General features: G+C 32.8%; 1 protein-coding gene across 1 annotated transcript in view; it reads right to left on the reverse strand.

Moving 5' to 3' along the window:
* The window catches only part of LOC129514495 (glutamate decarboxylase 1-like), a 28,746-nt gene extending 14,932 nt beyond the window's left edge, over nt 1-13,814 (reverse strand). The window contains exons 1-8 of the mRNA XM_055333117.1: nt 13,781-13,814; nt 11,074-11,316; nt 8,272-8,362; nt 5,263-5,375; nt 4,897-5,012; nt 3,238-3,317; nt 761-815; nt 129-245 (exon numbers count right to left, since the gene is read on the reverse strand). Coding sequence (XP_055189092.1) covers nt 129-245; nt 761-815; nt 3,238-3,317; nt 4,897-5,012; nt 5,263-5,375; nt 8,272-8,362; nt 11,074-11,316; nt 13,781-13,814 — 849 coding nt within the window. The remainder of the gene's footprint in view (nt 1-128; nt 246-760; nt 816-3,237; nt 3,318-4,896; nt 5,013-5,262; nt 5,376-8,271; nt 8,363-11,073; nt 11,317-13,780) is intronic.
* Between the last annotated feature and the right edge of the window lie 398 nt (nt 13,815-14,212).

Consider the following 14,212-nt stretch of genomic DNA (forward strand, 5'->3'; position numbering starts at 1 on the left):
GTTTCCAGAGAAACTTTCATCTGGCCTACAATACCAATTAAGTAATTTTATGGATTGTTCATGGGATACATTTTTGTAAAGGGAAAATTAGGAGTTAGACTAAAGGATGTAAGGACTAAAGGACTTACATCCACATGCATCCAGAGTCTGTGTGTCTCACAGATATCCGCAATGGCGTGGAGAGGATCAAAGGCCCCAAATACTGTGCTGCCAGCTGTGGCTACAACGCAAAAAGGAGTCTGGCCCTGATGATGACACAAGCTGAATCGTCAGTAGAGCCTCAGGAGGTCCCATGGGAAGACTATTGTCACTTCACCATTACTTCTGGGCATCAGGAAGCTGCATGACTTGGACAAGAACCTTAAATACCTAAGAACTTCATATATTCTGAGGTACCTCCAGGACTGGGAAGAGTAGTGTAACCATAAGATGAACTCATATCACTGTCTCTGAGTTTCATTTATTATAGTTCTCTCCAGATTTATTTTTGCAAAATAATACCACAAAAATGAAAATGACCAAATTCCTTTGTTTAATCCATGTGCTGATAAGTGTTCATTTGTTATTTGACAGAAAATTATTAAAGAAATACTGCAGCATTAACTTAATTCTTTCACTTTAATTTTATGAGGAATTTCCCACATTTAGGGATTACTTTATTTATCTTAGAAATTACCTTAACAGTTGTTTCCCACTAGTGAAAATAAGTAAAGAAAATAAAAATGAATCTGCATTTTAAGTATGGAGTTACAGAACATACCTTTCTTTTAGCTTCTAATATATTTTTCTCTAACTCAGCTGGAATCATCCTTCCCCTTAAAAATACAATAAATTAATTACTTTAAAAATATACATACCAATTCTACCAATGAGAGGAATAGATGATATGCAAAACTAAAAAAAAAAATAGTTTTTAGTTTCTCCCTAATGTATTTCTTAGGTAAATATTTAGTTATTAGGTAATGTTCAGTAAACAGATATTAGGTAAATGTTCAGGTCCCAAAAACCAATGGTAAATATCACGTTGAATTAAAGAATGCTTAGTGTGCTATTCAGTCATCTTAAAATTTGTATTACTTTTCTAAGAAAGATGCAGAAGGATAATCTCTCTTTCAAGTTATTAAACTTCATTTTAAAGTAAAAATCTCTTCTCTGGCACATACCCTCACCTAACCCTAGATCTAACCTTAAACCTAGCCCAAGATCTAGGAAAGGACAAAAAAAAAAAAAAAGATGTAGTATATATACACTATGGATTATTACTCAGCCATAAAAAAAAAAAAACACTGAAATCTTGCCATTTGCAAGGACATGGATAGAGCTAGAGGGTATAATGCTAAGCAAAATAAGTCAGTCAGAGAAAGACAAATATCGTACGGTTTCACTCATATGTGGAATTTAGGAGACAAAACATATGAACAAATGGGGAGGAGGCAAACCATGAAACAGACTTCCAACTCTAGAGAACAAACATGGTCACCAGAGAGAAGATAGGTGGAGGGATGAGTGAAACAGGTGATGGGGACGGCCCTAGTTGTAATAAGAACCAGGTGATGTATGGAAGTGTTGAATCACTGTATTGTACACATGAAACTAATATTATATTGTATATTAACTGAGAATTTAAATAGAGACTTTCAAAAAAAAAAGCAAAAAACTCCTGACATCAAGGAATAAAAATCAGGAATCCACTTGATGAGGGAGGAAAAAGGGTGGCAAATTTCAGATGGCCTTCACATTTCTTCATAGCAAATATCTGAGAAAAAAAAGTCAACACTTTTTTACTCCATCCGGGTATCAGATTGCAACCTAGCATGCCTACAGATGATTCACTGGAAGCATTCCTACTAATGTCAGGAATAAGATACGGGATGCTCACTACCATTAGTGTTATAGTATTTTTCTGAAGAAATTATTATTTAAACGTATGATAGAAAGAAAGAAAAGAAAAGGAAAAAAGGGAAGAAAAAAGAAAAGAGGAAAAAACCCTAATGGAAGTATCTATGACTGCATACCTAGAATACCTAAATTTATGCATTAAAAAGCTTTTGAAAATAATAAGAATGCTTAGCAATTGGGTGCTTACAAAAGTAAGTCATGTTCCTATTTTTAAAAACTAATTGTTGTGAATAAATAATAGAATATCCCATTCATAATAATAAAAAAGATGTAAAGTATCTTGGACAGGCATGATTCTCAGGAGGTGCACACAGAATATAAAAAGAAAATCAAACAACTTGTGAGAAAGTACTGAATAATAAACATAAAATTTGTAAGATATTTTATATTCATTTACTTTATATTTCAGAATTTCTAAATATATAAAGATGTCTTACAAGCCAATAACAAATAATAAACAACCAATAAAAAGTAGGCAAAGAACATGAACAGATAAATCATGGTAATGTACAATTGGCTGATCAGAATTTTCAATTATAAAGGTATTGATAATATTCAGGTTTAGCATTGTATTGAAGAGCATCAATTAACTTAAAAATGTTTGAAAGGCAAATAAAAAAACTTTATGATACTGTAAATCCAGACATTCTTTGAATCAATAATCTAGTTTCTAGGAATTGATGTGAGATATTCAAACATAGACTCTCAAATGTTTTTATACAATTATATTCATTTAACCACTGCTATTAAATACTAACATCTAGGAGGAAACCCTTAAGTGTCCTTTAAAATAAGATTTGTGAAATTCTGTTACATGTATAAAAGGAAAACTCTGAAGTAATTAAAAATAATAAAGAAAGTCTTATAATTCATGGGATAAGATTTCTAAAACATATTCTAAAACCAAAAAGCTATGAAAGCAAATTATAGAATACAGCACAGAACTGATGTGTGAATAAGTTTGATATGCATAAAAATGATCTTCTGACTATATGTAATATTTGTAATCTTACTTATTTCTAAAGCATGGTATTCAAGGAAAATAGAAAAATATTTTTACTTTGTAGAGTGCTAAAGCAGTTGATATTATTATATTTTTATATTTATTTATATTATATGTAATTCAATATATTTAAAATAGGGAAGATACGCGACAGTCCTATTTAGCAAAGAAATTTTAAGAGTAGAAAAGGAAAACTTTGGTGCTTCTTAATTACAGCAGCTAAAATTTATTGAAACGGGGAAAGTATTCCTTCTAAAAATTGGAATAGGAAATAGGATTTTAATCTATGAAGCATAATGATAATAACAATTTTTGAGAATGTGTTAGAAACATACCTTTCATCACATTTTACCTCAATTACATTGTCAGTTCCAATACCAAGTATTGCTGCAGCTTTTTTTACTGAATAATGACCCTTGGGCAAAAATGAAAATAGGCAAGGCATTAAATTCTCTGAAATCAATGATAATTTACACGAGTGCATTTGGACACACATACACATAGTTTTGAATGGGTTTGTGCATGTATAAATGTATATACACATGTACGGGTCTCAAGGCATATTTCTAGACCCTCATCATGACATTTGTTCAGATGAAGAAGGTTGTGACACCTCTTTTAGAAGACACTGTCACACAACTCTTTGCATGCAGTAAGAGTTTGAATACCCTAGTTCTCCATGTACATAGAAAGTTATGTCACTTATAAATCTAGCAACAATATTCCCCAGTGATAAAATCCTTGCAGGTTCCAGATAGCTGTAACTCTTGCATTACAGATACGTATTTTTTTAAACCATGAGGCTTGGAGAAATGAGTTGATTCTTCTGATGCCTGCAATTCTTAATTTTGACTTTGATACCAACCTTGATTTCTTGCCTTCTAGATAGCTATTTCCTTGTGTCATGCTACCTGGTGTAAATAATATCAGTGAGATGGAGGTATTAACCAGGTCAAGATATGAACTTGGACCTAGTTATTTTTAGTTTCCAAGAGAAAATCAGATATATGAAAGAAAAAATGCATAAATGTAAACCCTAACTATGCTCCATTTCAATGAAGAATGCACCAATTAAATAGGACATGATTTTTATCTACATTATAGAATTCCAGCATATTTGCTCATTATATGCAAAAAATTATATGTCAAAAGATAAAAATGACATTTCTAACTAAGTAAGAATCTTAAGTTATGTTAAATGTTACAGCAAATGACATTAAACATGCAGCAGTGGTCTCCAACTTGATAATGTGCATATATATATAATGCTAATTTGAGTTTGGTCATGGAAACATACTGCCAACACAGGGACATTTCAAAGAAAACCTGGTGTTGGCAGACAATTTAAGGTAGAATTTTCAAACTGGGACTACCATTACAAATGTTTTAATATTACAAATGTTGCTGAGGAGAAAAGAAAAAGAGTGACCAGACTTATTATAGGGACAAATCAATTTTTTTTTAAAAAAAAAAAGCATTGATGCTGTGCACAAGGTTGGAGCATTAAAACAAAAGGAGACATCAGTGGATACACTATCAATATCAGAAACATTTGGCCAGAACATAGTCTATAAAAATAAGCCTTTTCTTTTTAACTGATTCTTTTGATCCTCACTGGAAAAATAAAATATTAATCACATTCTTCTCCTCATTCAATGATAAAGAGAATCATTAAATTAAGAGTTTAAAATTTTTATACCATGATTTTTTTTGGTAAAGATATAAGGCTTTATATTTATAATCACATTTTTGTTAGTTTCTCATATTTTGGAATTAAATTTTAATCCTGAATCATCTGTATTGCTAATCTCCGGGGCCTATATTGACTGGAAAGTTGTTTTTTCTCTTTCTCATATCAATATGCAGACCTAGACACAGAGATTACTGAATCTATATATTGTTAGAGTAAAGCTAATGTTCTCAGACTTACAATTACCTTACAGTTTATCTTAGAAGGTTCTTAAAAGTTGGCAAACTCTAGACTCGATACTTACTTGTTCAGAAACAAATAACACAATACACAGAAGTGCAGTCATGCCTTGTCTTTTTATCTCTGGATATTGTTTATAACGAGCAACTAATATACCATAGAGATTGGATATACTTCCACCTATACAAGAGAAATAGTGACTGTTAACCTAATTTCAAAATTCAGAAATATTTATTGAAATCATTACATTTTGAGAGCTCTCTGAAACTAATCATAACTTTTAGATTTATGGAAATTTTGTTTATAACTAACACAATGGCCTATGAACATCTATCTCCTAAAAATAATATCATTTGTTGAAACATGCTTTGAGTGTCTCCTACTATATATTGCATTTAGTTTAGAGAAATTATTTCTTGGTGTTTCTTACCAGGTGCAAATATTCCGTCTGCTTCTGTTTCTCCCCAGCCAATGATTTCATACATTTTCTTAAGAAGTATTGTTTCCATGACAGTGAATACAGGAGCTACTTCATAGGTAAACCTATATTACATACATAGATTTCCACTGTGAATCATATAAATTGGAAAAGGATAAATAAAATCATGTGCTAGATAAGGTCATACATTTTTTTGTATTCTATAGAAGATTGTACAAGAAAGAGTTAAAACTTATATGCTCTAAATCACCCCTTCCAGATTAAGAATATATTCGTTCTATAAAGAAAGTATCATGTATCATGGACTCCAATGTACTGTGCAGTAACTAGGAATTTCTTTCCCACCGAAAGGAATTCTGAAAGCAAGCCTTAGCGCCTCAGTACATACACAATACTGTTATGACCAGAAAATGCCCAGTTATGTGTGTGTGTATATATATATATATGTTCTCCAAAACATTGTCTGTAGTTCTAGATCTCTTTCTAACTTGCCATATGTAGAGAAAGCTACAGACAATGTTTCGCAGAAAATGAAATAAGTAGAAAAAGCTTTTTCTCAAAATCATTTGATAAAGATTTTCTACCTAAAGATTCTACTTTGGGCAAACAACCAAAAAAAAAAAAAAAACCTTAAAACTATTATGTTTTCCAGTAGTAGCTCAAAGCAAGTAGATGGTACAAGGCAAGATCCGCATGAGACTCATGAACAAGAATTGAAAGCATGGCAATGGGGACTCTCCTCTGAGTCAAACTGTGAGATTAGAGTCCCTTCCACAAAATGAAGCAGCTAAGATTAAAAAGAAGGCTAAACACTTTTGTCTATACATACCAGGTACAATAAGCAATGAAGTGTTTAACAGTACATTCTGAAATCAGAGTTGGTTCAGTTATTTTCAAGAAATTCTTTTATTTGTCCTCAAAAACCTTTTTAAAGACCCCTGTACATGTTCTCGTATAAAGATGTCAGTATCATACACCAGTTGTGTGCTACTTTAGATGCTCTCAGCTTGCTCTGTCTCTAAAGCCTGTGGATACTATTCAGTCCCAGCCACTGCTGTGAGCACTTTCACTCAGACATACCCACAACCCAACAGAGAATCACCTCCCACCTACAAGGAAGGCACTGACCTCCAGCCTAGGGGTCTCTTTTTGCATCCAGGCAGGACAAGCCATGGAATCTGCTGGGAGTGCCAGAAAAGTCCCCAGCCCTGGGGAAGTTAACATCCCATAGTGCAGTCCTTTGGCCATAAAAGACCTGGTGGGGAAAGAGTGGACTGCCCTTTGAAGCAATTGTTTATAGGAGGGCACAGCATCCCAGAAGATGAAGCCTTTGCTTCTGCTTATCCTCATGGTCTCCAGGTCTAGTCTCATGTTGCTCTTCTTCCCTGTCCTGACCCCCTTCACCTACCCTCAACCCTGTTCTTCAGAATGCCATGGCCTATTACCGAAGTAACATATATGCTCTTGCTCAAGAGCTCCACACAGAGATCCAGTGAGGAAACCCATTCCATATGAGAATTAAGATTCTAGTTCTAAGAGGAACAAAGTAAGCAGCAAGCCTTATATGCTGATATTTCAATCAGGCTCATTTCTGCCAGCACATGCTGTGCCAGTTTCAAGGTCTACACTACCTTTCTGATCCTCTCCCAGTTCCATGGGGTAGGTATTATCATTTTCAGACAACAGAGACTCACTAAACTTGCCAGCACTGTAGACGGTAGAATTAGAACTGGAATCCAGTTATTTCCACTCCGCATGTTCCCACTAGCTCAGATTATGGTAAGAGATCTCCGTTCATTAAAAAGGAAGAAACTGAAGGTAAAGAAGACTCTGAAGTCCCTTCTCTCTGCATCTCCCATGTGTTCTTTTTACTCTATTTCTGCTTAAGCAAAGAATCTGTATTTTCCTCACATAGAGAATGATTAAGTCTCATAACAATGGGATTCTAAACAATGGAATAAGATTTATAAATTGAGTTTTCTGTAATCCATTTATATAGCAAAGAAACATATTCTCTCAAAAGATAAAGTTTTTTTTCAAGTAACATATTGCTCTATGCCTATTTCAAGGGCCATTATCAAGCAATAAAAATTTTTAAAAAAATTAAAAATAGTGGCTTGTGTAAGCCATTTATGTTTGCATTTTGTACCTACAAAATGCTGATCACTACCACGTACCATGCATCATTAAAACCCCAATGAAAACTAAACAGTTAAAGTAAGCCTTAGTTTTTCCACACAGCAAAATAGTCTCTCCTCATAAACATTTAGTCGTTGGTTTTAAAGTTTAAATTCCTACCAGCTCTCTCTTTTGATTGCTAGTTAAATTATATTAACATTTGACACAGACTGTTCCTCTCAATTTCACACCTAATCATTTCTCTGTCCTTTTAACCTTGAAAAATAGTGCCCCCAAATTAACTTTACTTCCAAACACTGCAGCAGTAGATCTAATTTTTGTATGACAACAGTTTTGCTGTGGCAAAGGTCAAATTTTTAAAGAATCACGTTGGAGTTGGATTTAGATTTCCTTTAAAAGTTTACTTTCTTCACCTCTGATTAGATTTAGGTTCTAATTTATATTCAGGCAACTTCCTATACACTTGTGTGTGGGTTTCAGACTACTGTGTGCAATGGGCTCCATGGGGTAGTGTTTAAATGATTCCAACACTGGAACTGGACTCACAGTTTGCACATTAGTAATTCAGACTAATCAACTGACTATTACTACTGACTGGGGAATTCTGATCTTGGAAGTTTCTAGAGATGGTCCAGAAGAAGGGATAAACCTCAAACATGTCTCCCAGGGAACATGCAGCAGATTCTTTGCATTTCTCTCAGGGTATAGACTACTTGTTTTTGATACAGCAAGCAAAAATATACAAACTACACCTCTAAAAAAACAAAAACAAAATAAACAATGAAAAAAACAAACTACATCTCTGCTCTTGTTTACGGGTGTCTATGAGGCTCACCCTCCTTGGCCCAGAAAGATACTCACATGTTGGTATTGGCAGTGGCGGTCAACCATTCCCCAGCAAGTCCAACCACATCTAGCCCACTGGAGAGCTGGTTAAAAAAGCGAGGATGTCCTAGAAAAAAAAAAGACAAAACTGCAAATGAACCAAAATAAAAACAGGGCTAAAACATGGTTTAATTTGATTAGCAGGTTTTTTGTTATCAGGTATTCAGGGATCAATCACACATAAACTAATTTTTTCATTCAATAGACATTACTGAGAGCTAACATATGCAGGGACGGTGCTCAACACTGGGGACACAGTAGTAAACAAGATAGACAGAGCCACTACTGTGTGAATCTTACTGACCAGTGGAAGAAAAAGGTATTAAATAATGACACAAATGTGTTCAATTGCAATTCCGAAAAGCACCACAAAGGAAAAGATCAGGATGTCAGTAAGACCATTCCTCTGAGTCCTAAGGCAGTCTGGGGAGCAGGAGAAGCAATCTTTAGAGAAGGCTTCTTGTAGGATGTGATCTTTCAGGTAAGATCTAAAATTTGCTTCCAGCCAGAGAGTAGAGGAGATGCATCATGGTTATGAGGAGTAGCTTGTGAGAAGTCACTGAGTTGAGAAATTAGTTCTCTCCTTAACTCCATAACAGATTGTTCTTTGCACTTCTTTTAATATTTATTTCTTTTTTTTTAAGATTTAATTTATTTATTCATAAGAGACACAGAGAGAGGCAGAGACATGGGCAGAGGGAGAAGCAGGCTCCCTAAGGGGAGGCCAATGAGGAACTTGATCCCAGGACCCCATGATCCTGACCTGAGCCAAACGCAGACGCTCAACCACTGAGCCACCCAGAGCTACTCAGGTGCCCCATTTTAGGACCTATCCTAATGATGACTTGCATCACAATTCTTTGCAAACCTCTTTTCCCTCTGGTCACTTACCCCTGTTTGCAGCACCACTCCTCCCATAGCACATGCATAGTTTCTAACGAGTAGGGGCCCAGTTAATGTTCATTAAATCGGGAGGAATGGCATGTCTGGAAGTTGTGGCTGTGTGAGAAATGCTTCTTTCTATCATTTACTTTTCGCTTTCTCAGCATCTTTGCTTTTTCCCTCTGTGCTTAGTACTGGGAAATGCAAATGGAGGGAATGGGTCCCTAGAGATTGGCCTACATTTGCAATGCTGACTAAGGGAAGGATAAAGAACTTGATTTACATCTGTCAGAGTCCTTCCCAATTGCAATGCTGTTTTTCAGAACTTCCTTTTGCTATTTTATTTCAGACTAAAACTTACTTCAACTTGACATTCTCTTTCTATGGTTGAACTTAGTCTTGAAACATGCCTTCTATTTCGGAATCCTATGAGACTTTCTTTTTGTCTTATTCAATATTTTTCTGGTTGTAAATATACTACATATTACAGAAGTGCCTGAATAGAAAATGATATACACAGAACAGTAATTTTTATGCATATATGTAGAGAAAGTATCTACATAGTTATCCAAATATTTATAATAAATACATTTGGAAGATATAATTTAAGAACATATTTATTATAAATAGGTAGTTTTGTATTTGTGCATGTACATATATATACTTTCAAACAGAGTTTAAAATATAGTTAAATATAATTGATATCATATTGAGCATGTTATTTTGTAGTATGATTACAAAATCATGATTTTATAATGATTAAAATTTTGTATAATGATTAAAATGATTATAATAATGATTTTTATAATGATTAAAATTCTGTGAGAAATTCCTTAGGACTTTAAATGATACCGTTGCAGAGTATCCTCTCAAAGGATATCCAGTTTATATAAGATAAATATCAAAATGAGTATACTTTTTTTGGTTCTTGTTATTAAAATTAATGCAAAAATGAGCATTCTTTAATATAAGTCATTTTTGTTTGTTGGCATGTTGATGTTTGATCTGAAGATAAATATTTGCGATGCTTAAAGTTTCTGGGATGTCAAAAATACATTAAGTGTCTATTGGATGTCTATCAAATACAAGGCAAGTCATCATATACAAATGATTTCCAGTTATTAAAATATACATGAAATATTTTCACAAATCACATAATAAGAAATGAATAATAAACTGGATATAGATTGTATTTGAACTCTTTTTTGTATACCTCTTTCCAAAGATTATGTTTTACATATGGAGCATTACATGTTCCAAATGTAAGTATACATTTGATTTTGGGAAAAGGGTCGATAGAGTCTATTCAAGCAGTGTTAGCTCCTGGAAATATCACTGCTTTAAGTGGTTAAGAATAAAGTTATGATACAATTAATCAGAAAATGCAATTTCTAAAATTATGTACATATACATAATTATACATATACTTTTATGTCTATATATTTTATTGATGTAAAAGGATAATCAGGGAAAGCCCTGGTGGCTCAGCAGTTTATCACCACCATGGCCTGATCCTGGAGTCCCTGAGTCCCATGTCGGGCTCCCTGCATGGAGCCTGCTTCTCCCTCTGCCTGTGTCTCTGCCTCTCTCTCTGTGTCTCTCATGAATAAATAAAATGATTTTTAAAAAATGAGTATGACCAAATAAAATAGATAAATGGAAATAAGTAAGTTAAATTTATAATTAGTTGCCATTGGGATATAACCTCCCAAACCCAAACTATTTTATTTACTTCTCTTTGTTAATTAATAAAAAAATTCATACGTGATAACACCAATTTGAAAATAAACTAGACAAATGTTTTAAATAAAAATGAGTAAAACGACCATTTTCAACATACACATAAACTCAAGACTATTCAATCAGTTTCCATTTCAGACGCATCAATTTGAATACCTGTTTTTACTCCATATTTTAAGGTATCTGTGCAGTCAACAAGTAACTGCTCCAAAGATTCAGGGTGGTCAGACAGTTCTAAGTTAAACCCATCCAAACCTTCAAGAAGTTGATGAGGATGATGAAAGTCCAGTATTTTAGTTTTAACATCAAAAGTTTTTTTGATGTAATGAAGAAGGATATTTGCCACTTGTAGCAAAAAACATTTTGTTAAATCTTTACTGTCCTTGGATGGCAACAAATCTAGAGGGAAGAAAAAAGAGATAAACAGCCAGGTCAGGTAACTAGAGTATCAAAGAAAATGACCATGGGGATAGAGTTTTGATTATTGGAAATTAAAGTTATTAAAAGGTTATGTCAATTAACAAGCAGAATTTTCCCAAATCTTTCTCATAATCTTCATTCAAAGTCACATTGTATAAAAATTTTCATCAAAGGAAAAAAAAGCCATTTTAGTTTAATGCCACTGGAGTAATTAAACCTTTAAGATCCCCAACTGGACCTTATTATATTTTCTTGTCAAAAAATGAGCTGGTAATTGTACTTTTAAAAGTAAATTAAAGCAGTGAGGGGTGCTGGGTGGCTCAGATAGTTTTAAGTTTCTGTTTCTTGATTTTGGCTCAGGTGATCTCCTGATCTCCTGCTAGGACTGGAGACTGCTTGAGATTTTCTCTCTCTCTCTATTCCTCCATAAACTTTCTCTCTCTCTTTCTCTTAAACAAAACAAAACAGAACAAATGTTAAAGCATCATCGTAATGAAATTACAATTGCTTCAATAAATACGTAGATGACAAAGTTTTATAAAAAAGAATGAAACAAATAACATTTGTTACTAATATCCATACCTGAAGCATAAGAATTTGATAAATCAGTCAACACATTCTCAGTCTGAGCATCTTTTGTCACATTTTTCTCAGTTGATTGAAAAGTATGATCAGATTTTTTTTTTCATCTGTTTCTTATCTAGGTTAAAAAGGAAGTATTTTGTCATTATTAAAACATGGTGATAACATGTATTTAGTGCTTTTATCTGTAATTAAATAGATGCTTTCAAGAAATTCATAATGATTGAAATTCTTATTTGTATTCATCCACATGCTATCTCTGGTGGGTATACACGAGAGAGAAATATTAAAATTACTGAAATTATGTAAGGCTTTTTTATAACCATATAGAGAACAAATGATACAATTTGTGATTGTTAGTTTTGTGTCAGTTTAGTGTACAGGATTGGGAATTTAGTAATTAAGACCTATAATGTTCAAATACAAATAACAATGCCTACTTCATAATAAGATCCTGCTATTAACATTTAACTATATATAACAATTTCTACTACATATTAAGAGTCTTAAGTGCCTTGCACACTTTCATCCTCACAATAATCCTACAATATAATCCCATTTTTCCCAGTATGCAGATGAAGAAAAAAATTTAAAGAAGCAATAGTAATAATTAATACTTTTTGAGCTCATATGATGGCTTAGATACTCTTCTAAAATCTCACATGTATTGCTCTACTCAGTCCTCATAACACAGGGCTATGGAATAGATGCTATTATTATTAATAAAAATAGTTTATATGGTGGAACTAGGATTTATAGATGGATGTTTGAATCCAAAGACCATTAAGTTTAAAAATCAGTATTTAAAAATAGTAAGTACTGAGATCCCCTTCAATAAAAATATTAAACCAAACATCTAATCCAGCAAATAAGTCATTCTTAAGTATCCTTTAATGTTCTGGGCAATGTGGGGGGAAAAAGGAAGTATAAACATTATTCATAACATCAAGGTGTTTACCTATAGCTAGACGGGATAAAATATGAAGTAATCAGAAAATAATTTCTAGCTAAATTTTATTGTTTTGACTTTATGAGGTTAGTGGTATTAATTGCTTCCAGTTTTAATGGATTTTTCTTAAAATAAAATAAGCCATTCCCTATATATTTCAGATTGCAATTTTAGACTATAGCAGAGTTAATTTGGTTTAGTTTTGATACAATGCTTAAGTATTTTAAATGTTTATGTAAGAGATAAAAATGTTATATTAGAGCTTTTTCCATAAATAATAACCTGATGCATGAAAAAAACTATATAAGACAGAAATTATAGAAATGTGAGATGATTTGCAAAGCATGCAGTGTACTGAAAAACAAGTTTCCATATTACATGTTGACCCAATAGACATATTAGTTTAATTCTTTAAACTTTTTTTTTTCTCAAGGGAAATTGCTTTTTAAAGTTTCACTGCTATACACAATGAAGAATAATTAATAATGTAATTAAATGCTAAAGTAACTAAAATTTTAGAAGCAAAACTTGTTTTAAATAATTAGTGGACACAACAATTACAAGAAAATATGAAATTTTAAAAATTCTACATATGGAACACTATTATAAATGTTTATAAAGAAATTATATAAAAACCAAAAGATTTGATATATTGGCATAAGAATTATCCTCCATTAACAGTTCAACTACACATTGAACCTACAACTTAAAACTATATTACATTTATATTTAATAACAAAATTATTGTTTTAAATATATAAGACAAAGATTATTAATGTTTTTGTCAAAATATATGATATATGATAAATATATGTGATTAATAATCACATAAAATAAGACTTTTTTGACATTCTGTACTTTTTGACAAGTGATACTCAAAATCCCACTCCTTCTCACAGAATTTCAACTTACTTGCCAGGCTGTATCCACACTCCTTGACATCCATGTTCCATGAAAAAGTAGTATCTGCTTTAAAAGAAGACCCAGAGCCAGGGTGTGCTTTTATGTAATAGAAAAGAACCTGACCAGGAAAGGTGTGTGACTGCTGTAACTTATGACATAGACTCTCAAAGTCCTTTTGATTGATGGCACAGAAATCTGAAGCAATTCCATTATTTGTAAAAAGGGCAGGGATACTTTTATTTGTTTAGAGAATTAAATAAAAGATGATTGTAATGTATTTGTGTTTAAACGTTATGGATTTTTAAAAGTATGACTTCATGTCAAAAAAGGAATGGGTTTCAACTTCCCTTTTGACAGTTACAACTCTTATCTGCAGGGTGAAGTGTTAGGTACTTAACATTCTAGCGTAGAAATGAAAAAAATGCATTGGGGCAGGTTAAT

The sequence above is a fragment of the Nyctereutes procyonoides genome, unplaced genomic scaffold (genome assembly GCF_905146905.1).
Source record: "Nyctereutes procyonoides isolate TBG_1078 unplaced genomic scaffold, NYPRO_anot_genome, whole genome shotgun sequence".
NCBI lineage: Eukaryota > Metazoa > Chordata > Mammalia > Carnivora > Canidae > Nyctereutes > Nyctereutes procyonoides.